This window comes from Tachyglossus aculeatus, chromosome 14, assembly GCF_015852505.1.
Source record: "Tachyglossus aculeatus isolate mTacAcu1 chromosome 14, mTacAcu1.pri, whole genome shotgun sequence".
In the NCBI taxonomy this organism is placed as follows: Eukaryota; Metazoa; Chordata; class Mammalia; order Monotremata; family Tachyglossidae; genus Tachyglossus; species Tachyglossus aculeatus.
The window spans coordinates 50,233,423-50,254,583 of NC_052079.1; the positions used below are offsets into that span (position 1 = coordinate 50,233,423).

Below are 21,161 nucleotides of genomic sequence, written 5' to 3' on the forward strand. Positions count from 1 at the left end.
TGGGCTCACGGTCTAGAAGGGGGAGCCAGACAACAAAACATATTAACAAAATAAAATAAATAGAATAGATAAGTACGAGTAAAATAAATATAGTAATAAATACTTACAAACTTATATACATATATACAGGTATATATATGTATATATACATATATACATAGTTACCTCATCTGTAAAAGGGGATTGAGACTGTGAGCCCCATCGTGGGGTAGGGACTGCGTCCAACCCAATTTGCTTATGATCTGCTCCAGCGTTTAGAACAGTGCCCAGCACATCAGCTGTGTGACTTTGGGCAAGTCACTTAACTTCTCTGGGCCTCAGTTCCCTCATCTGTAAAATGGGGATTAAGACTGTGAGCCCCCTGTGGGACAACCCGATTGCCTTGCAACCTCCCCAGCACTTAGAACAGTGCTTTGCACATAGTAAGTGCTTAATAAATGCTATCATTATTACAAGTAAACACTTAACAAATACCATAGTTGTTATTATTACCTTACTGCCAGTATACATACCTGTCTCCCGGAGGAAGTATGTGGAATCCAGTGGGCTGATTTGGAGTGGGCAGCCCTCAAAATAAGCCCGACTCCCTTAAACCGGAGAATTCATCCTACTCCAAGACCTTCTGGGATGTGACTAAGCAGCAGAAGCAGCGTGGCTCAGTGGAAAGAGCCCGGGCTTTGGACTCAGAGGCCATGGGTTCAAATCCCGGCTCCGCCAACTGTCAGCTGTGTGACTTTGGGCAAGTCACTTCCCTTCTCTGTGCCTCAGTTCCCTCATCTGTGAAATGGGGATTAAGACTGTGAGCCCCACGAGGGACAACCTGATCACCTTGTCACAGTGCTTTGCACATAATAAGTGCTTAATAAATACCATCATTATTATTATTATTATTAAGCAGGCCGGGGAACTACCCTGGCCCCAATCCAGGTCATTCAGCTTTCCGATTTACCAGTGGGTATGTCAGCCACTAACGTCTGCTGATTGCTTCTAAATCATCCGATGAAGGGCTCTGACAAAGTTTCCGATCTGAGGCTATCACCCCCCGAGAAGCAGACCTAAACTTGGGCTCGTGGTGGGTGGGAGGCCTCTAGCCTGCGAATCAAACACCCTTCACAAAGGCAGCGCTGGTGTACTAAAGAAAAAAAGGTTTATTTATTTTTTTTTCCTTTACATACTTACAGAACTCAGGTGGACAGATGAGTAACGGGACATAGACGGCGAGTCCGGGTTTAATATTTGGTTAAACAAAATACATCTTTTTCTGTAAACAGACCCAGCACGAGGCCAACGGAAGGCGGCGGGGGGAGAAGCGAGAAGAGTACGAAGAGATAAGCGGTTGGCTTTCGGCCGCTGCCGGGGCGGTCTCCCTTCTTCTCGGGGACCGGGGGCTCCTTGCCCTCGGGCATCAGCCCCGTCCCCGACTCCCCGTCCCTGAGCACCAGAGTTGGATGTGAACGGAGGAACCGGCCCTGAAAGGTTTGTAAAGCGTCTTTGCATATCCCACTGGCTCGCGGACTCCGCCCCGGGGGGAGATGGCTTGCTCTCGTGGACAGGACTGGGGGGTCCCCCGCGGCTCCCGAGGGTGGCCGTGCCCTCCGGCTGGTGATGGTGGCCTGGAATGTTAGCGTGCAGGGGGTGGGCGGGGAGCGCCGTCCTGTGCTGCGCGTGGCGGGTCCGGCGTGGGGAGGACCGTGTGAGAGACGTTGCGGCCCCCGGTCGGGAGGCGGGGGCGTCGGGAGGCTCCGACCATTCCGGTCTTTCCCCCCCCAACTCCCCTTCCTCCGCGTCAAGAGGCCTTGTTGGCTTGAAGATACATGTGCGGAGGAGAGTGCTGGTGTGTAAACATGCGCTCCGGTCGCGGGGCGGGCCGGCTCCATCCCACCGGCCGGCTCGGGATCCGGGCGGGCAAAGGTGGCCGGAGAGAGGCCGGCCCAAGGTTCACGCGTCCGCCCGCCAGCCGGCCGGCGCTCCTGGATCGCCAGGGCCGGCCGGAGAGGCCGGGGTTCCCACCGCCTTCCTCGCCCGGAGCGGCCGCGATTGCGCTTGGAGGACGACGGGCCGGATGGTCAGTCCTCGCCCTCCCGGCTTGCCCCGATTTACGGGAGCCGGGCCGAAGCCGGTCCTCAGCTGATTCATCCGGGAAACTCGTCGTTATACTCGGCCCCAGTGACGCACACGTACTCTTCCCACAGAAAAGGGAGGGCGGGGAGCAGGCCTGCTCTCTGTAGTGCCAAAGACCCCCCCACACCCTCCAATCACCCTCTAGTCCAGCCGCTCCTGGAGCGGTACTTTCTGACACTTACCAAAACCGTTCTAGATCGGTTCGTTCCTTGGTGAAGGGCGAATGTGCTTGACCCCCCTCCAGGGATGTATTTCTCCGGTAGTTCCTTTCCCCCCCCAGGAGCTTCTGAAGCAATGTAGTGATGTAGAAGGGGGTAGGGGGTTAAGGGGGGCGCGGGGATGAAGACTGGGGTGAGGAATTACCGACACTGAGCCACTGGAGGCTCGGGTGAAGCTTGGCTTTGAATAGTCACCCTTCCGCCCCATCACTCCTGAGCTTTGCAGATCCAATTAGTGCCATTTGATAGAGTTTTTTTTTTTTTTTTTTTTTTTTTTTTTTTACAGAGTTATAGCAAACCTCCTTCAAGAGTGTTCCTTTTCTTGTGCTGGACTGTTGGTCCCCCCCCAACTCATCGAATCTCAGCACAAATCAACGCTAACGGTGGCGGGGGGGGCGGTTCTGAGTCAGCGAGCTGGATCGCAGCTACGGTGTCATCGGAGATGGATTCCTGAGGAGAGACCCTTGGACTCCGGGCCCTTTCCGGCCGGTGGCCTGGGCTCGCCGGCCGTCTCCGGACCCACTGCTTTAACAGGGAAGGGAAAGTGGAGGCAGCATCTCTGGGCGGAGTGGCGGGGGTGAATTCCTGGGGAGGTTTGTGTCCGGTCCAACGGGGAGGCCTTCACGGAGGGGGCGGGAACACGTCTCGGCTAGGATCACCCTTTCCCCGTCTCAGCCCCCTCTTAGAAATCGGCGGGGAGTTCTGCTTCCTCGGCCGCTCGCTTGACCTAAGAGCGCAGGGCCGTCCGGGGGGAGGCGGCCGGAGGCGGGAAGCGGGCCCTCGGGGTCCTCCGCGCCGTGGGCCGGGACCCCTTGAACCCGGGGCGGGGGAGAGGGGCTGAAGTGGGAGGGAGGACGGGCAAAGGCAGAGCTGGCTCACACGTCGTCAGCCCTCCAGCTCTGCTGGGCCTCCACCTCTTCCGGCACCACCAGCAGCAGTTCACAGTTCTTTCCTCGCAGCTGGTGATTCAAAAATTTCCTGTGGGGAGAAGGCGAGGGTAAGGAGAAGAACCGTGGTGGTCCGTCAGTCATATTTAATAATAATAACGATGATGGCATTTGTTAAGCGCTTACTATCATCAATCGTATTTATTGAGCGCTTACTGTGTGCAGAGCACTGTGCTAAGCGCTTGGGAAGTCCAAGTTGGGAACATATAGAGACAGTCCCTACCCAACAGTGGGCTCACGGTCTAAAAGGGGGAGTCTATGTGCAAAGCACGGTTCTATGCGCTGGGGAGGATCCAAGGTGATCAGGTTGTCCCACGGGGGGCTCACAGTCTTCATCCCCATTTTCCAGATGAGGGAACTGAGGCACAGAGAAGTTAGGTGACTTGTCCAAGGTCACACGGCTGACAAGCGTGACAATACATACAACACATTCTATTTATTTAATTTATTTTATTTTGTTAATATGTTTTGTTCTCTGTCTCCCCCTTCTAGACGGTGAGCCCACTGTTGGGTAGGGACCGTCTCTATATGTTGCCAACTTGGACTTCCCAAGCGCTTGGTACAGTGCTCTGCACACAGTAAGCACTCAATAAATACGATTGAAGGAAGAAGAAGTGGCAGAGTAGGAATGCGAACCCATGACCTCTGACTCTCATGCCCAGGCTCTTTCCACTGAGCCACGCTATTTAATAATAAATAAATAATAATATTGGCATTTGTTAAACGCTTACTATGTGCAAAGCACTGTTCTAAGCGCTGGGGGGATACAAAGTGATCAGGTTGTCCCATCTCTGTCTCCCCCTTTTAGACTGTGAGCCCACTGTTGGGTAGGGACTGTCTCTATGTGATGCCAATTTGTACTTCCCAAGCGCTTAGTACAGTGCTCTGCACATAGTAAGCGCTCAATAAATACGATTGATTGATTGATTGATTGATTGTGGGGTTCACAGTCTTAATCCCCATTTTACAGATGAGGTAACTGAGGCTCAGAGAAGTTAAGTGACTTGCCCAAGGTCACACAGCAGACATGTGGCAGAGTCGGGATTTGAACCCATGACCTCTGACTCCAAAGCCCGTGCTCTTTCCACTGAGCCATGCTGCTTCTCACTGTGAGCCCCACAAGGGACATGGACCTGACTGGCTTGCATGAGCCCACTGTTGGGTAGGGACCGTCTCTATGTGTTGCCAACTTGTACTTCCCAAGCGCTTAGTACAGTGCTCTGCACACAGTAAGGGCTCAATAAATACGATTGATTGATTGATTGATCTACTCCAGTGCCTAGTACAGTGGCCAGTCCACAGTAAGCGCTTAACAAATACCGTAAGAGTTGGTAGGCATGTTTCCTACCCTCATGTGGGCCATCTTCAAGTATTTATAGACATCAATCAATCAATCAATCAATCGTATTTATTGAGCGCTTACTACGTGCAGAGCACTGTACTAAGCGCTTGGGAAGTACAAATTGGCAACACATAGAGACAGTCCCTACCCAACAGTGGGCTCACAGTCTAAAAGGGGAGACAGAGAACAAAACCAAACATACCAACAAAATAAAATAAATAGGATAGATATGTACAAGTAAAATAGAGTAATAAATATGTAAAAACATGGTAAAAACTAAGCCCCATTCCCCCTTACTATTATTATAATTACGGTATTTGTTAAGCGCTTACTGTGTGCCACGCACTGAACTAAACACTGGGCTAGATGCAATTTCCCCAGGTCGGAGGATTCCCAGTCTAAGACCCGGGAAGTCCAATCCGGTCGACAGGCCAAACTGGGGCCCCTACCTGAGCTCGCTCTCGCCTCCGATCCACTCAGGAAGCTTGAGTTTAGAGTCGAGGTTGTAGTAGGCGCCTCCCACCTCGCGGACGCAGATCCAGTGCTGCCTTTTGAGGGGGAGCTTCAGGGGGCCCCAGCAGAGGCTGGACGGCAGGTTCATGATGAAGCCCGTGACGTTCGAGAGGGCGATGACGCTGACGTCCCTGAGAGACAGAGAGGGAGTGCGTGCGAGTGAGTAGCTCCCGGCATCCTGCCTCGCGAGTCCCCCGACTTCCCAGGAAAAGTGGCTTTTCACTTCCAGGCCCAAATCCCCCATCAGGACCAGCCCCGCTCTGGATTACCTGCGTTTGTCCCACCAAACTGCCTCGTAGCCTTTGGTCTGAAGTGCCGCCATGATAACGTTCACGTCATAGTTCCCGTTTCCTAGCATGCTCTTCTTGTGGGGGGTCACCATGGTGCTCGGAGACAGCCTGCAAAACAGGCCGAGATGGCGGGGGGGGGGGGGGGCTGGTTGCCAGGGTTTCTGAACCTCCTTCCTCCCTCCCAGCCACAGATCAGTGTTGGCAAAGCTTCCCAACAGCTCAAGTGCCATCCTGCGGCAGCCCGAGATGATGATGATGGCATTTATTAAGCGCTGACTACAAGCAAAGCACTGTTCTAAACGCTGAAGAGATTACAAGGTGATCAGGTTGTCCCACGGGGGGCTCACGGTCTTCATCCCCATTTTACAGATGAGGGAACTGAGGCCCAGAGAAGTGAAGTGACTTGCCCGAAGTCACACAGCTGACACGTGGCGGAGCCGGGATTGGAACCCATGACCTCTGACTCCAAAGCCCGGGCTCTTTCCACTGAGCCACGCTGGTTTCCCCCTCCTCCTTTTACCCTCCTCTTAGCTTCGAACCCCCTCCCTTTGTCGCGGAGTGCGATTCAGCGTGTCGATTACGGTCTCTGAGGCCCTAAACGCGTCCCAATTAATTATGGCATTTAATTATGGTATCTGTTAAGCGCTTACTATGTGCCAGGCACTGGACTAAGTGCCGGGGTGGATACAAGCAAACTGGATTGGTCACAGTCCCTGTCCCACCTGGGGTTCGCGGTCTCAATCCCCAATTTCCAGAGGAGGTCACCGAGGCCCAGAGAAGTGAAGTGACTCGCCCCGGGTCACGCAGCGGCCGAGGGGCGACACCGGGATTAGAACCTAGGACCTCTGACTCCCAAGCCCGGGATCTCGCTGAAGGGATTCCTCCTCCTGGCGTGGACCCCCTTCCTACTGGAAAACGGAGTCCTTGGGAGAACCTTCTCTGGCGAAGCGCCCGCCAGCCTCAATCTGTTGAGCTCAGGGCGTGGGGCATCGCATCTTTTTCCGTCGGTTTGCGGAGGGTTGTGTTTCAACCTCTGCTGGGGAGGGCTGTTCCTTCATTTTCTGCATTTTAGCCACGCGGTTTTTGTATTTGGGAGCCGCACCTTTGGGCGTTTTAAGTCCAAAGGGTGCACTGGTGCGGACTGAATAAATACAACTCAGGGAGACAACCTACTCCTGTTGGGTTTCCGTGGCCACGCTCTCCGATCGCAGGAAAAGAAACACCCTGAGGCCTGGGCGGGGGGGATGTGTTGCCTAAGGTCCCCCCCCCACCCCCTTTTATGGTATTTGTTAAGTGCTTACTACGTGCCAGGCACTATACTAAGCAGCGTGGCTCAGTGGAAAAGAGCCCGGGCTTTGGAGTCAGAGGTCATGGGTTCAAATCCCCGCTCTGCCAACTGCCAGCTGTGTGACTTTGGGCAAGTCAATTCACTTCTCTGTGCCTCTGTTCCCTCACCTGGAAAATGGGGATGAAGACTGCGAGCCCCCCGCGGGACAATCTGATCACCTTGTAACCTCCCCAGCGCTTAGAACAGTGCTTTGCGCATAGCAAGCGCTTAATAAATGCCATTATTGTTATTATTATTATTATACTAAACACTGGGGTGGATACAGGCAAATCGGGTTGGACACAGTCCCTGTCCCACATGGGGCTCACAGTCTCAACCCCCCTATTACAGATGCGGTCACTGAGGTCCAGAAAAGTGAAGGGACTTGCCCAAGGTCACCCAGCAAACAAGTGGCAGACTAGGATTAGAACCCATGACCTTCTGACTGCCGGGCCCGTGCTCTATCCTGTATGCCAAGCTGCTTCCCCCCGACCGCTCCGAGTCAGGACCAGGAGCGACACGTTCAGTGCTCTGCACACAGTAAGCGCTCAATAAATACGATTGAATGAATGAATTCATTCAATCGTATTTATTGAGCGCTTACTGTGCGCAGAGCACTGTACTAAGTGCTTGGGAAGTACAAGTTGGCAACCTACAGAGCGGGCCCTACCCAACTCCACCCTGATTCAAAGTTCAGGGGAAATTTAAGACTTCAAAGGGCAGATCTGGGGACCCAGGACAGTGCCAGCCCCCAACAGTATTTACTGAGCGCTGTGTGCAGAGCACTGTTTTAAGAGCTTGGGAGAGTACAATGGGGTTAACGGCCAAGATTCCTGCCCTCAAGGAGCTTACAGTCAGACCGTGAGGCCCTACAAGAGGGCACTGGGCTGGCCCGTTGAGCTTTTCACCCGTGGGGGAATCTACACAGAGCAAGGGGTGGGAGAAGAAGGAGGCTTTAAACTGAGCCCTACAGAGCCAGGTGGCCACATGAATCAAGCCAGCAGGGCCAATCAATCATCATCATCATCATCAATCGTATTTATTGAGCGCTTACTATGTGCAGAGCACTGTACTAAGCGCTTGGGAAGTACAAATTGGCAACAGATAGAGACAGTCCCTACCCAACAGTGGGCTCACAGTCTAAAAGGGGGAGACAGAGAACAAAACCAAACATACTAACAAAATAAAATAAATAGGATAGGTATGTACAAATAAATAAAATAAATAAATAGAGTAAAAAAAATATGTACAAACATATATACATATATACAGGTGCTGTGGGGAAGGGAGGGAGGTAAGATGGGGGGATGGAGAGGGGGACGAGGGGGAGAGGAAGGAAGGAAGGAAGAATCAATCAATCATATTTATTGAGCGCTTCCTGTGTGCCGAGCACTGTACTAAGCGCTTGGGAAGTCCAAGTTGGCAACATCTAGAGACGGTCCCTAACCGACAGTGGGCTCACAGTCTAGAAGGGGGAGGCGGAGAACAAAACCAAACATATTGACAAAATAAAATAAATAGAATAAAGACAAGGCTCTGCTGTCCGCATGGATGCCTAAGCTGAATTTGAAACAAGGCTAGGGCAGACTTCCACCCCGGGGGTAGGGATCTGAGCCTGGGTTATTTGGAGGGCTCCCCTGCCATGCCCTCGGGGTGCAGGAGTGTAAGAGTGGGTGAATTTGGGCGTGAGGGGAGGGAGAGGAGAAGCGCTTAGTACAGTGCTTTGCACATAGTGCTTAATAAATGCCATTATTATTATTATTATTATTATTATTATTATTATTATTATTACCCTGGCCTCTCCCGGCCCCGTCACCAGCATGGGCATGGTGGCAATCAATCAATCAATCAATCGTATTTATTGAGCGCTTACTGTGTGCAGAGCACTGTACTAAGCACTTGGGAAGTACAAGTTGGCAACATATAGAGACGGTCCCTACCCAACAGTGGGCTCACAATCAATCAATCGTATTTATTGAGCACTTACTGTGTGCAGAGCACTGTACTAAGCGCTTGGGAAGTACAAGTTGGCAACATATAGAGGCAGCGCCTACCCAACAGTGGGCTCACAATCAATCAATCAATCATATTTATTGAGCGCTTACTGTGTGCAGAGCACCGTACTAAGCGCTTGGGAAGTCCAAGTTGGCAACATATAGAGACGGTCCCTACCCAACAGTGGGCTCAGTCTAGAAGGGGCTCAGACTGGGGCAATCCTAGAATCCACTGCAATCCTAGCTCACTGTGGGCAAACTCTGTTACGCTGTATTCATTCATTCAATCGTATTTACTGAGCGCTTACTGTGTGCAGAGCACTGTACTAAGCTCTTGGGAAGTACAAGTTGGGGACATCTAGAGACGGTCCCTACCCAACAGCAGGCTCACAGCCTAGAAGGGGGAGACAGACAGCAAAACAAAACATATTAACAAAATAAAATAAATAGAATAAATATGGACAAATAAAATAGAGTACTAAAATATGTGCAAACATATATACATATATACAGGTGCTGTGGGGAGGGGAAGGAGGTAAGGGGGAGGAGGGGATGGCTCGCTCGTTTTCTGCTCCCGACTCTATCACGGTTGGCGTGGCCTAGGGGCTCGAGCCCGGGCCTCGGAGTTACAGGACCTGGGTTCTAATCCCAGCTCCGCCAAGGGTCTGTGGCCTTGAATAATAATAATAATAATAATGGCATTTATTAAGTGCTTACTATGTGCAAAGCACTGTTCTAAGCGCTGGGAAGTCACAAGGTGATCAGGTTGTCCCACAGGGGGCTCACAGTCTTCATCCCCATTTTACAGATGAGGTAACCGAGGCACAGAGAAGTGACTTGCCCAGAGTCACACAGCTGACAGTTGGCAGAGTGGGGATTTGAACCCATGACCTTGAATCTTATCCCAGTGCTTAGAACCGTGCTTGGCACATAGTAAGCCCTTAACAAGTACCATTATTATTATTATTATTATAGTGGGTAGACACATTCCCTGCTGTACTCTCCCAAGTGCTCTGCGCACAGTAAGTACTCAATAAATACGACCGACTGACGGAAGGAGGGATAACTTCCCCTGGCCCTTCTCTCCAGATTTCCCTTCTTCCCCTCGGGGTGAAGATGCATTAACGGGAGGCGAAATGAGCGATGACTGGTACTTCCTCCATGGGGCCGGGTCTAACGTGGAGCGCGGCTTGATACCTGTCGCCAACTAAAAACCACTAACTCCTCCTAAGTGTTTCCAGCCCCAGGGCCCCATTCAGGAAAATCCTCCTGTTTCCCTCCAGCTCAGGGATCCTGCCGACGGAAGGTGTGTAACTGAAGAAGCGTGTCCGGCGTGGCTAAATGCTAAAAGATGGGGATAGAGGATGGCCCTTTCCAGTGAGATGCCGGCAGTCAGCAAGGCACTGGGCCTCTGCCAAAGTCCGCGGGCAGGAATTAGACGCGCTAGCTTCTCCGCTAAATCCTCTGCCATGTTCCGGGAAATCTCCTGCCACGTTTTCAGGAAAAGAGGGAAGCTTTGGGGAGAGAACCTAACACGGGTGAAGGTTCTTCCCTGCCCTGAGATCCCAACTGGGGGCCCAGTATGGGGTTGGGGGGCCGGGGGAGGTATCCAACCCAATTCTGTTTGGGGAGGGGAGCTTGCCCCTGCTCCCTTTCCCATGTCCTCCTTAATAATGATAAATGAATAATTGTGGTATTTGTTAAGCACCTACTATGCGCCAGGCACTGTACTGAGCGCTGGGGTGGATACAAGTAAATAATAATAATAATAATGGCATTTATTAAGCGCTTACTATGTGCAGAGCACTGTTCTAAGCGCTGGGGGGGATACAAGGTGATCAAGCTGTCCCACGTGGGGCTCGCGGTCTTAATCCCCATTTTACAGATGAGGTAACTGAGGCTCAGAAACGTTAAGTGACTTGCCCAAGGTCGCACAGCAGACATGTGGTGGAGTCAGAATTCGAACCCATGACCTCTGACTCCAAAGCCTGTGCTCTTTCTGGTCACCTTGTATCGCTTTGCACATAGTAAGCACTTAACAAATGCCATCATTATTATTATGATATTCACCCCACCCTGAGTCCCACATCTCTTATGCACATATCTGTAATTTATTTATATTAATGTCTGTCTCCCCCTCCTGATTGTAAGATCCTTGTGGACAGGAAATGTGTCTACCAACTCCACTGTACTCTCCTAAGCACTTAGTACAGTGCTCTGCACACTGTAAGCTCTCAATTCATATATGTCCATATTTAAGTGTGTGTGTGTATATATATATATATATATACACTTAAATATGGACATATATGAATTGAGAGCTTACAGTCTATACAGTATATATATATACACACTAAATAGCTCTAAATAGCTTCTTCTGCTTCTACTGACCTAATGCCGACTGCTGCCTTTCTGCAGAATGCCAATTCCCTCATATTCTCTCCTCTGACTCAGCTGACTCTCCCATAGTATATATATATACACACACACACACACACATATATATTTTTTATATATATGCACGTATACTGGGGCTTGGGGGAATATGTGTGTTTTTCTCACATTTTCTTACCAGTTCCACCCTTCTTCACACAACTGATGCTTCATCAGTTTGGTGTCTATAAAGTGCTATCTGCTAAACTCTGAGGGAGATTACAAAATCAACAGATTGGACAGTTTTTGTCCCACCCAGGGCCAAAAAATCTATTTTATCCTCATGATGACATGAGAAAACAGAGGCCCAAAGGGGTATGGTGACTCCCTGCAGGGCCCACGGCAGGCCAGTGGCAGGGATGGGATTACAACAATAATAATAATAATAATAATAATGGCATTCGTTAAGCGCTTACTAAGTGTCAGGCTTTGTTCTAAGCGCTGAGGTAGATATAGGCTAATCAAGTTGGACAGTCTCTGCCCCACATGGGGCTCAGAGTCTTAATCCCCATTTTACAGATGAGGTAACTGAGGCTCCGAAAAGTCCAGTGACTTGCCCACGGTCACACAGGAGACAACTTCACCCACTCCCAGCCCAACGGCATTCATTCAGTCGTATTTACTGAGCACTTACTGTGTGCAGAGCACTGTACTAAGCGCTTGGGAAGTCCACGTTGGCAACATACAGAGACAGTCCCTACCCAACAGTGGGCTCACAGTCTAAAAGGGGGAGACAGAGAACAAAATCAAACATACTAACAAAATAAAATAAATAGAATAGATACGTACAAGTAAAATTAACACTTCTGCACCCTGAGGGCGTGGGAGGGAAGATCCCCAAATAACCCAGGCTCGGAGCTCACTCTCCGCGGGTCTCGCTCTGCTCCTACCTGTCCCGTTAACGCGTTTCCTAATTATTTTTGAACCTTTCCAGGATGTCACCGTCATCCTCCTAATCTCATCGGCCTCAACACCGAATGTCCATGGGTGGAGCTGGCCACCGGTCACTCTAAATAGCTTCTTCTGCTTCTACTGACCTAATGCCCACTGCCGCCTTTCCGTAGAATACCAATTCCCTCATATTCTCTCCTCTGACTCAGCTGACTCTCCCATAGTGCAAATGGAACCAGCACATGTCTACAACCTACAAGAAACAACAGTGAAGCTGAAAATATAATAATCTCTGCCTTTTCTTCCTCGGACTTATTTTTAGATTTGCATGGGGATTTGTGTTTGTGTGGGAATGCTATACTTCGCCGCGACTGGGTTGAGCTTGGGTCTCCTTTTCGGGCCTAAAGGAGAAGCGGCGCTGGGAGTCAGAGGACCTGGGTTCTAATCCCGGCCCCGCCGCTCGTCTGCTGGCTGACCGTGGGCAAGTCACTTCTCTGGGCCCCAGTTACCTCGTCTGGGAAATGGGGATAAGACACCGGTTCTCCCTCCCTCTTAGGCTCTGAGCCCAATATGGGACATGGACTGTGTCCAACCTGATTATCTTGTATCTACCCCAGCGCGTATTATGTTACTTGGCACACAGCGCTGAACAAGTACCATCTCAAAAAACAACAGCAGAGAAATGTAGATGGTGCTGGCAAAACGTTTGACACATCTAGGCCACCTTTATACTCTACTTCCTTCTGCTTTTCTCTTCCACTGGACTACAAGCTCCATGTGGGACAGGGACTGTACCCCTGTGCTTAACTTCTATCTACCCCAGGGCCTGATACACTGCTCAGCACACAATAAACCTTTCAACAAATACCACTAAATTTATTACTCCAAGGCCGATCATACTCTAGCATTCCATAATTCCAACCTTCCATCTTGCCTCTCTCTTGGTCCTCTCCCCAAGACCTGGCATTTCCCAGATTGAAAACTAATCCCCACGTGACCCCGCTGTCGGGTTGAACTGAACGCTCAAGTGCAGGAGATTGTTTCTCTCCCTCTACGGGTTTTACGTGTCTTTATTCCCAATACTTGTCCTCTCACATCAATCCCTAAAACCTTCTCCTCGGCGCTCTCTCTGCTGTAACTCAAACCCCTCTGCTGGAAAGAGAGAAAAGGCTGGACGGGAGAACGAGAGGAAGGGAACTTGTACTTTCCCAAGCGCTTAGCACCCAGTACGTGCTCAATAAATACCACTGATGGATTGAGGGAGCGAGAAAGGGGCTGAAACAGAAAGGGAGGGAGGAGAAGAGGAAATCTTCCTTCAGCTCCTCTACCTTTTACATCAAAATCCTCGCTCCTCTTTATATCCAGTCCAATCGTATCCTCTTATCTAGGAAGTTCTACACCCAGCCCTTCTCTGCTTTTATTTCATCTTCACTTCTCACCCCTTATTCTCTTCCAGCTCAACTCCCTTGACTTCTCCTTTTCCCTCCGGCAGCCTACTTCCTCTTATGGTTTGCTAATCCGTGCTTTCCTTATCCTGGGCACCAGGGAACCTTACTTCAAATGCTTCAATTCTTCCACCGCTGACCTTTCCATTTTCCACATTGCGGCTGCCTGTGCCCCCGCCTCTCGTTCGGTACTTTGTTCGCCGTTCAAGAGCAAGTTCTTTGGAACGGGGATCCGGGTATTCGTCTGTTCTGTCGAGGGAGCTCTTTTTCCTGACGGCCACCCGAGGCCTTTTGCAGCTGGGGAAACTAAGGGATGGCCGTCGGTCGGTCGAGAGCGGAACCCACGCCTGTTATCTTTTTGGTTCAGTCGGGCAGAGAATTTAGCCTTCCAGCTACAGGGGAAAAAAAACAGTCTGGAAGGGTGCTCGGAGACTACTTCCTGCTGATTGTTGGAGAACGGACACGTTCAAAATATCCTTTCGGTCCTGAGTCTGAGTCACTGGCCCACACTCTCCGCCTGGAATGGAACCCGGTGGCATCTTAAAAAATGCCGGGCCACGGTGGTTTGGGGAATCTAGCCTCAAGGCCCTTGCCTGCAACAGATAATTGCCACTTGAGTAGAAACAACTGATTTCTGATTTCAGAAAATACAGGGATGAACTGCTTTCCCCAGCTAAGTCCCCCTAAGGAGAGCAGTGTCACCGGACGAACCCGGGTATACTGGGCTCATTTACAGAGCCGTGACCGGGAGGCAACTGATTGTGTCCAGCTGAAACAATGGACGACAACCTTTTGATGACTGGACAAAGAGAACGAGATCCAGTGGACAGACCATCATCATCATCATCAATCGTATTTACTGAGCGCTTACTCTGTGCAGAGCACTGTACTAAGCGCTTGGGAAGTACAAATTGGCAACATATAGAGACAGTCCCTACCCAACAGTGGGCTCACAGTCTAAAAGGGGGAGGCAGAGAACAAAACCAAACATACTAACAAAATAAAATAAATAGGATAGATATGTACAAGTAGACCACGAAGCTTGCTCTCTATTCCCACCAGCAGAAGCATGGGGTGATCCTCAACTACCAATAAGTGGGATTTATTGAGCTCTTACCGTGTGTGAAGCACTGTGCTAAGTGCTTGGGAGAGTACAATACAGCAGGGTTGGTAGATAACATCCCCTGCCCACAAGGAGCTCACAGTCTAGAGGAGCAGCGTGGCTCAGTGGAAAGAGCCCGGGCTTTGGAGTCGGAGGTCATGGGTTCAAATCCCAGCTCCGCCAATTGTCAGCTGTGTGACTTTGGGCAAGTCACTTAACTTCTTTGGGCCTCAGTGACCTCATCTGTAAAATGGGGATTAAGACTGTGAGCCCCACGTGGGACAACCTGATCACCTTGTATCCCCCCCAGTGCTTTAATAATACTAACGGCATTTATTAAACGCTTATTATGTGCAAAGCACTGTTCTAAGCGCTAAGCGCTTAACAAATACTATCATTACTATTATTATTAGAGGGGGAGTTTACAGTATAGAGGTTGAAGTGGCTGTGGGGAGGAACGAGGGTGGGGAGATGGGGGATGAATCGGGGAAGGATTCATGGAGATGTGATTTCATTTACACTCAAATGGAGAGATACTCCTCATCAGTACTGAAAGACGGCTTGGTAACACCTTACAAAGTCACCCCTCTAAATAAAGTGAACCCAATTTTGCAGTTTGAAGCTTGAAAACCGCCCCAGCTCTGATGGTCGGCACGGGGCGAGTCCTGTAGACAGAGAGACATCGTCCCTACCTCGTGAACCACGGCTTTTACATCTCTGGAATGTAAGATGATCTCATTTCCATTACAAAAACAAGCACTCCAATGAAAATTTAGTTAACATTCCCAGGATTGGCATCACCTCAATCAAAGGCCTATTTTTTTTTTTTTTTAAAGGATGGGTTTTCCTCACCCAGGCCTCACACCCGAAAGGAGATGTAGTCAGCTTTACATCACCTTCATGCTGGACGAGCCCAGCTCAAAGGGACGGGGATCAGTCACTGGATTCACCCACACTGCACAGTGCTTTGCACATAGTAAGCCCTTAACAAATGCCATCATTATTATTATTCTTATTCCAGCATTCTGAATAGTCCTCAGTTTTCTCTCTCTTTCTTTATGGTATTTGGTAAGGTAATCAAGTTGGACACAGGTCACGTCCCACATAGGGTTCACGGTCTTAATCCCCATTTTGCAGGCAAGGTGGCTAAGGCACAGAGAAGTTAAGTGAGTTGCCCAAGATCACACAGCAGACCAGAGAAAGAGCTGGCAGTAGAACCCAGGTCCTTCTAACTCCTGAGCCTGTGCTCTAGCCATTAGGCCACACTGCTTCTCTTCTGTACTAGGGGTGTCCACCCCTCCCTAGGGGTTAAAGATCTGACAGGATCCCAACAAGAGGGGTTGGGATCACCCAAGAACTGCACCCCCAGCCCCCCAAAAAATCTGCATTACCCTTAAAAAGGTACAGGGATTCATGGCGTCTCTATCTCTGGGAAGCAGAGCATGGGCCTGGGAATCAGAGGACCTGGGTTCTAATCCTGACTCTGTCACCGCTCTGCTGTGGGACCTTGGGCAAATCACCTAACTTCACCGCTCCTCAGTTACCTCATCTGTAAAATGGAGATTAAATCCTCCTACCCAAACTGTGAACCCACGTGGAAGTGACTGGGTCAACCTAATTAAACTGTATCTACCCCAGTGCTTAGAACAGTGACGAAGCAGCGGGGCTCAGTGGAAAGAGCCCGGGCTTTGGAGTCAGAGGTCATGGGTTCGAATCCCAGCTCCTCCACGTGTCTGTGTGACCTTGGGCAAGTCACTTAACTTCTCTGCGCCTCAGTTACCTCAGCTGTAAAATGGGGATTAAGACTGTGAGCCCCACATGCATCCCCCCAGCGCTTAGAACAGTGCTTTGCACATAGCAAGCGCTTAACAAATGCCATCATCATTATTATTATTATTATTATTAACAGTGCTTGGCACATAGTAAGCACTCTGCTGTGACCTCGGGCAAGTCATTTCACTTCCTCTGTGCCTCAGTTCCCTCATCTGTACAATGGGGATTAGGACTGTGAGCCCCAAATGGGACAGGGACTGTGTCCAACCTGATTATCTTGTATCTACCCCAGGGCTTAGAACAGTGCTTGGCACATAGTGAGTGCTCAACATTATTATCAATCAATCAATCGTATTTATTGAGCGCTTACTGTGTGCAGAGCACTGTACTAAGCGCTTGGGAAGTACAAGTTGGCAACATATAGAGACAGTCCCTACCCAACAGTGGGCTCACAGTCTAGAAATCATTACCATCACTACTAGCATGATTATCGCCATCTCTCTCTGGCCTCCCTGCCCCCATATAAACGATCCGAGTGTGGCTACGTCAAACATAAGGATTAGGTGTGGTTTTCCTACCTCTGGAAAATCTCTTGCAGCGTTTCCCGGGTGAAGGCGTTGCCGTCCTGGAAGACGTTGTTGAGGGCATGGAGGGCACACAACTCTCGGCGCTGTTTCTCATGGTAGATCCGGGGTGCCGCTGGCTGGGGCAGTTCTAGCGATTCCGACTTGGTCTTGTCGCCTTTCCATGGCACACAACTCATGGTGTTTCCTCCAGAGACGAGTGTCCGAAATGCCCTCCCCCTTCCTCTGGCGGAAGCAGGCAATGTTCTCCGTCTTCCGGGAATGAGTGCGGTTCACACCTTACTCCAAGGGGTCCATGGTGCACGCTTCGCCGCGGGAGAAGTTGGAAACGACGCCAACAAAAAGTATCGCCCTTCTCTATTCTCCCGACAGAAAATAACTTGTGTGCTTCCGTTTTATTTTACCACCGTCCCTGCTGCCAAAGTGCCGGACGGTCGAGAAGGTCATAAAAAACGCGGGGGCATTTTTCCCTCGCCTCCCCGCCCACCCCCCTCCAGAGCCACGTTTTTTCCCGACGGCTTTCCCGTTTCACACGTGACAACCATACTTCCCTAGCGGGACGGGTCAAACTGGAATAAATCACATCGTTCCTTTTCTTCCATCTCTTTCGGTCTGCAACTCTGGTGAAGGGGCCAACGTGGCTGATGAAAACTGACCGCAGGGACTGAGTCCGGGTGGCGAAGGGCGAAGCAGCCTCAGGGACGCCTTAGGGGACGTTCATCCTCCATCCCCTTGGGACGGAGGGTCTGGAGGACCCCGCTGAGTTCATTCCAAGTCCCTGGAAAGGGGGAAGCGCAGAAACCAGGGCTTCAGTGCCTCATTTTCGGTCCCTGTCAACAAGAAAACCGCAATCCGTGTTTCAAATCTTTTTGTTTTAAATGACAAAAATGTGAGACGATACAGATCCGCCGCTTGCCCGCTGGATGACCTTGACCGAGCCCGGGCTTGGGAATCAGAAGGTCACGGGTTCTAATCCCGGCTCGACCACTTGTCTGCTGTGTGACCTTGGGCAAGTCGCTTCACTTCTCTGGGCCTGTTACCTCGTCTGTAAAAGGAGGATTGGGATTGTGAGCCCCACGTGGGACGGGGACTGTGTCTAACCCGATTTGCTTGGATCAACCCCAGCGCTTAGTACGGTGCCTGGCACAGAGTTAAGTACTTAACAAATACCATCATTATTATCATTATTATCATTTAAACTTCTCGGGGCTCCAGTTTCCCCAACTGTACAATGGGGATGAAATTCCTGTTCTGCCTTCCGCTTTAACTTGGGAGACCCATGGGGGGCCAGGGACTCTATTTTACCTGACGATCCCCTTGTAAACTACCCCAGTGCTTAGTACAGTGCTTGGCACAGAGTAAGCGCTTACCGAATCCCACAATTATTATTCTTAGCAGGTACGGTCAGCTTGCAGGGAAGAGGGAGAACTGGGAGAGAGCTCCTAGGGCCTGGCTGCTTTCGTTAAGCAAATCCTGGTCTTGCCCCGAGGAGAGGTTTTTATGCTGAGCCTGTGGTTGGCAGAAACAAGGCCCAGGAGGGTTTGCGGAGGGTTGGAGGCGGGTGGAGAACAAAAGCTGCCCGATCCCTCAGTCTCTTCCCTCTGGGGCCGGGCACGGGGAAAGTCCTTTTCAAAGGAAGCTTGGATGGGGCAGGGTGAGGAGGGGTAGGAACAAGGGGGATGAGGGTGAGAGGATGTAGGGAAGGGGGGATGGGGTGAGAGGGTTTAGGGTCGGGGCTGAAGGAGTGTAGGGATGAATGGGGGAATGGGAGTGACAGGGTGTTGGCTAGGGGCTGAGAGGGTGTACAGACAGGGGATAACGGTGAGAGAGGGTAGGGTCTGGGGAACGTGGTGGGAGAGAGGGTGTAGGCCCTGGGGGATGGAGGTGAGAGGGTGTAGGGACTGGGAGGATGGAGGTGAGAGGGTGTAGGGACTCGGGGGATGGAGGTGAGAGGGTGTAGGGACTGGGGGATGGAGGTGAGAGGGTGTAGGGACTGGGGGGATGGGGTGAGAGGGTGTAGGGGATGGGGGGAAGAGAGTGAGAGGGTGTAGGGGATGGGGGGAAAGAGGGTGAGAGGCTGTAGGGGATGGGGGAAGGGGGTTAGAGGGTGTAGGGAATGGGGGGATGGGGGTGAGGGGGTGTAGGGTCGGGGGAAAGAGGGTGAGAGAGTGTAGGGGATGGGGGTGAGAGGGTGTAGGGAATGGGGGGATGGGGGTGAGGGGGTGTAGGGCTGGGGGAAAGAGGGTGAGAGGGTGTAGGGGATGGGGGTGAGAGGGTGTAATAACAATGACAGCATTTATTAAGCGCTTACTATGTATAAAGCACTGTTCTAAGCACTGGGTAGAGGATGGGGGTGAGAGGGTATAGGAACTGGGGGGATGGGGCTGAGAGGGCATAAAGGGTGGTGGGAAGGGAGTTAGAGGGTGTGGGAGATGGGGGTGAGGGGGTGTAGGGCCAGGGGGAAGAGGGTGAGAGGGTGTAGGGGATGGGGGTGAGGGGGTGCAGGGCCGGGGGGAAGAGGGTGAGAGGGTGTAGGGGATGGGAGTGAGAGGGTGTAATAATAATAATAATGACAGCATTTATTAAGTGCTTACCATATGCAAAGCACTAAGCGCTGGGTAGGGGATTGGGGGGTGGGGGTGAGAGGGTGTAGGGGGTGGTGGGAAGAGAGTTAGAGGGTATAGGGGATGGGGGGATGGGGGTGAGAGGGTGTAGGGGATGGGGGGATAGGGGTGAGAGGGTGTAGAGAAGCAGCGTGGCTCAGTGGAAACAGCCTGGGCTTTGGAGTCAGAGGTCATGGGTTCTAATCCCGGCTCCGCCGCTTGTCTGCTGTGTGACTTTGGGCACCTCACTTCACTTCTCTGTGCCTCAGTTCCCTCATCTGTAAAATGGGGATGAAGGCTGTGAGCCCCCCGTGGGACAACCTGATCACCTTGTAACCTCCCCAGTGCTTAGAACAGTGCTTTGCACATAGTAAGCACTTAATAAATGCCATCATTATTATTAGGGCCGGGTGTGTGTGTGTGTGTGTGAGGAGGTATGGGGGGGTGGGGGTGAGGGGGTGTAGGGAATGGGGGGTGGGGGTGAGAGGATGTAGGGGATGGGGGAAAGAGGGTGGGAGGGTGTAGGGGATGGGGAGATGGGGGTGAGAGGGTGTAGGGGGTGGGGTGGGGGTGAGAGGGTGTAGGGAATGGGGGCGAGAGGGTGTAGGGGATGGGGGGTGGGGGGTGAGAGGGTGTAGGGGATTGGGGGATGGGGGAGAGGGCGTAGGGGATGGGGGTGGGGGGTGAGAGGGTGTAGGGGATGGGGGAAGGGGGTTAGAGGGTGTAGGGGATGGGGGGATGGGGTGAGAGGGTGTAGGGGATGGGGGTGGGGGCTGAGAGGGTGGAGGGGATGGGGAGAGGGTGGAGGGGATGGGGGGAAGGGGGTTAGAGGGTGTAGGGGATGGGGGTGGGGGGTTAGAGGGTGTAGGGGGTGGGGGTGGGGGGTTAGAGGGTGTAGGGGGTGGGGGGGATGGGGGGATGGGGAGGGCGGGGATTCCCCGGGTGGGGCTGCTCCCGGGGAGCCGCGGGGGAGGGGAGGGGCGGGGCGGGGCGGGGGCGCGCACGTCCCTCCCTTGGATCTCCCTTATCTCCCCCCGGCCCCGCTCCCGGCCCCGGCCCCGGCCGCGGACTCACCCTCCGCGGGGCTGCGGGGAGGCTCCTCCGGGACCCACCGAGGCAGGGCGGGCGCGGGCGCGGGCACGGGCACGGGCGCGGGCACGGGCGCGGGCGGGGGGCGGGGCGGGTCGGGCACGCGCACCTGCGCCCTACGTCACCGCCCGCCGCTCGGCGCCTGCTCCGGGACCGCCCCGCCCCCCGCTCGGCCCCGCCCCCTGCCTGACGTCATCCAACGCCCCGCCCACAGGGCGGCCGCCCGTTGGCGCGCCTGCGCGCTACGACCTCCGCCGGCCGGCCGGCCCGCTCATTCATTCATTCATTCATTCATTCATTCATTCATTCATTCATCCATCCATCCATCCATCCATCCATAATAATGATGATGGCATTTTTATTAAGCGCTTACTCTGTGCAAAGCACTGTTCTAAGTGCTGGGGAGGTTACAAGGTGATCAGATTGTCCCACGGGGGGGTCACAGTCTTCATCGCCATTTTACAGATGAGGCAACTGAGGCCCAGAGAA

At 52.1% G+C, this 21,161-nt stretch overlaps 2 protein-coding genes across 3 annotated transcripts in view; one reads left to right on the forward strand and one right to left on the reverse strand.

Moving 5' to 3' along the window:
• Window positions 1-2,621: 2,621 nt before the first annotated feature.
• Window positions 2,622-20,714, reverse strand: JOSD1 (Josephin domain containing 1). 2 transcript variants are annotated; one of them, XM_038756519.1, is made up of 5 exons: window positions 20,658-20,714; window positions 16,975-17,810; window positions 5,411-5,539; window positions 5,078-5,272; window positions 2,622-3,317 (listed from the first exon to the last, which is right to left on the reverse strand). In XM_038756519.1, the coding sequence occupies exons 2-5, from the start codon at window positions 17,157-17,159 to the stop codon at window positions 3,215-3,217; spliced, it is 612 nt and encodes a 203-aa protein (XP_038612447.1). In that variant the 5' UTR covers window positions 17,160-17,810; window positions 20,658-20,714; the 3' UTR covers window positions 2,622-3,214. The 2 variants fall into 2 exon arrangements, with proteins under 2 accessions (XP_038612447.1, XP_038612448.1); XM_038756520.1 differs by having other exon boundaries at window positions 16,975-17,758; window positions 20,658-20,672.
• GTPBP1 (GTP binding protein 1) overlaps window positions 17,242-21,161 on the forward strand; it is a 47,335-nt gene continuing 43,415 nt past the window's right edge. The window contains exons 1-2 of the mRNA XM_038756081.1: window positions 17,242-17,324; window positions 20,704-20,897. Of these exons, the coding sequence (XP_038612009.1) occupies window positions 17,242-17,324; window positions 20,704-20,897 (277 nt within the window). The remainder of the gene's footprint in view (window positions 17,325-20,703; window positions 20,898-21,161) is intronic.

Coding starts and splice junctions, on each gene's coding strand:
- JOSD1 (XM_038756519.1), bottom strand. CDS start 17,159: ATGAGTTGTGTGCCATGGAAAGGCGACAAGACCAAGTCGGAATCGCTA. Junction 5,273..5,410: donor GTTTGGTGGGACAAACGCAG/GTAATCCAGAGC, acceptor TCTGTCTCTCAG/GGACGTCAGCGTCATCGCCC. Junction 3,318..5,077: donor GGAGGCGAGAGCGAGCTCAG/GTAGGGGCCCCA, acceptor TTCTCCCCACAG/GAAATTTTTGAATCACCAGC.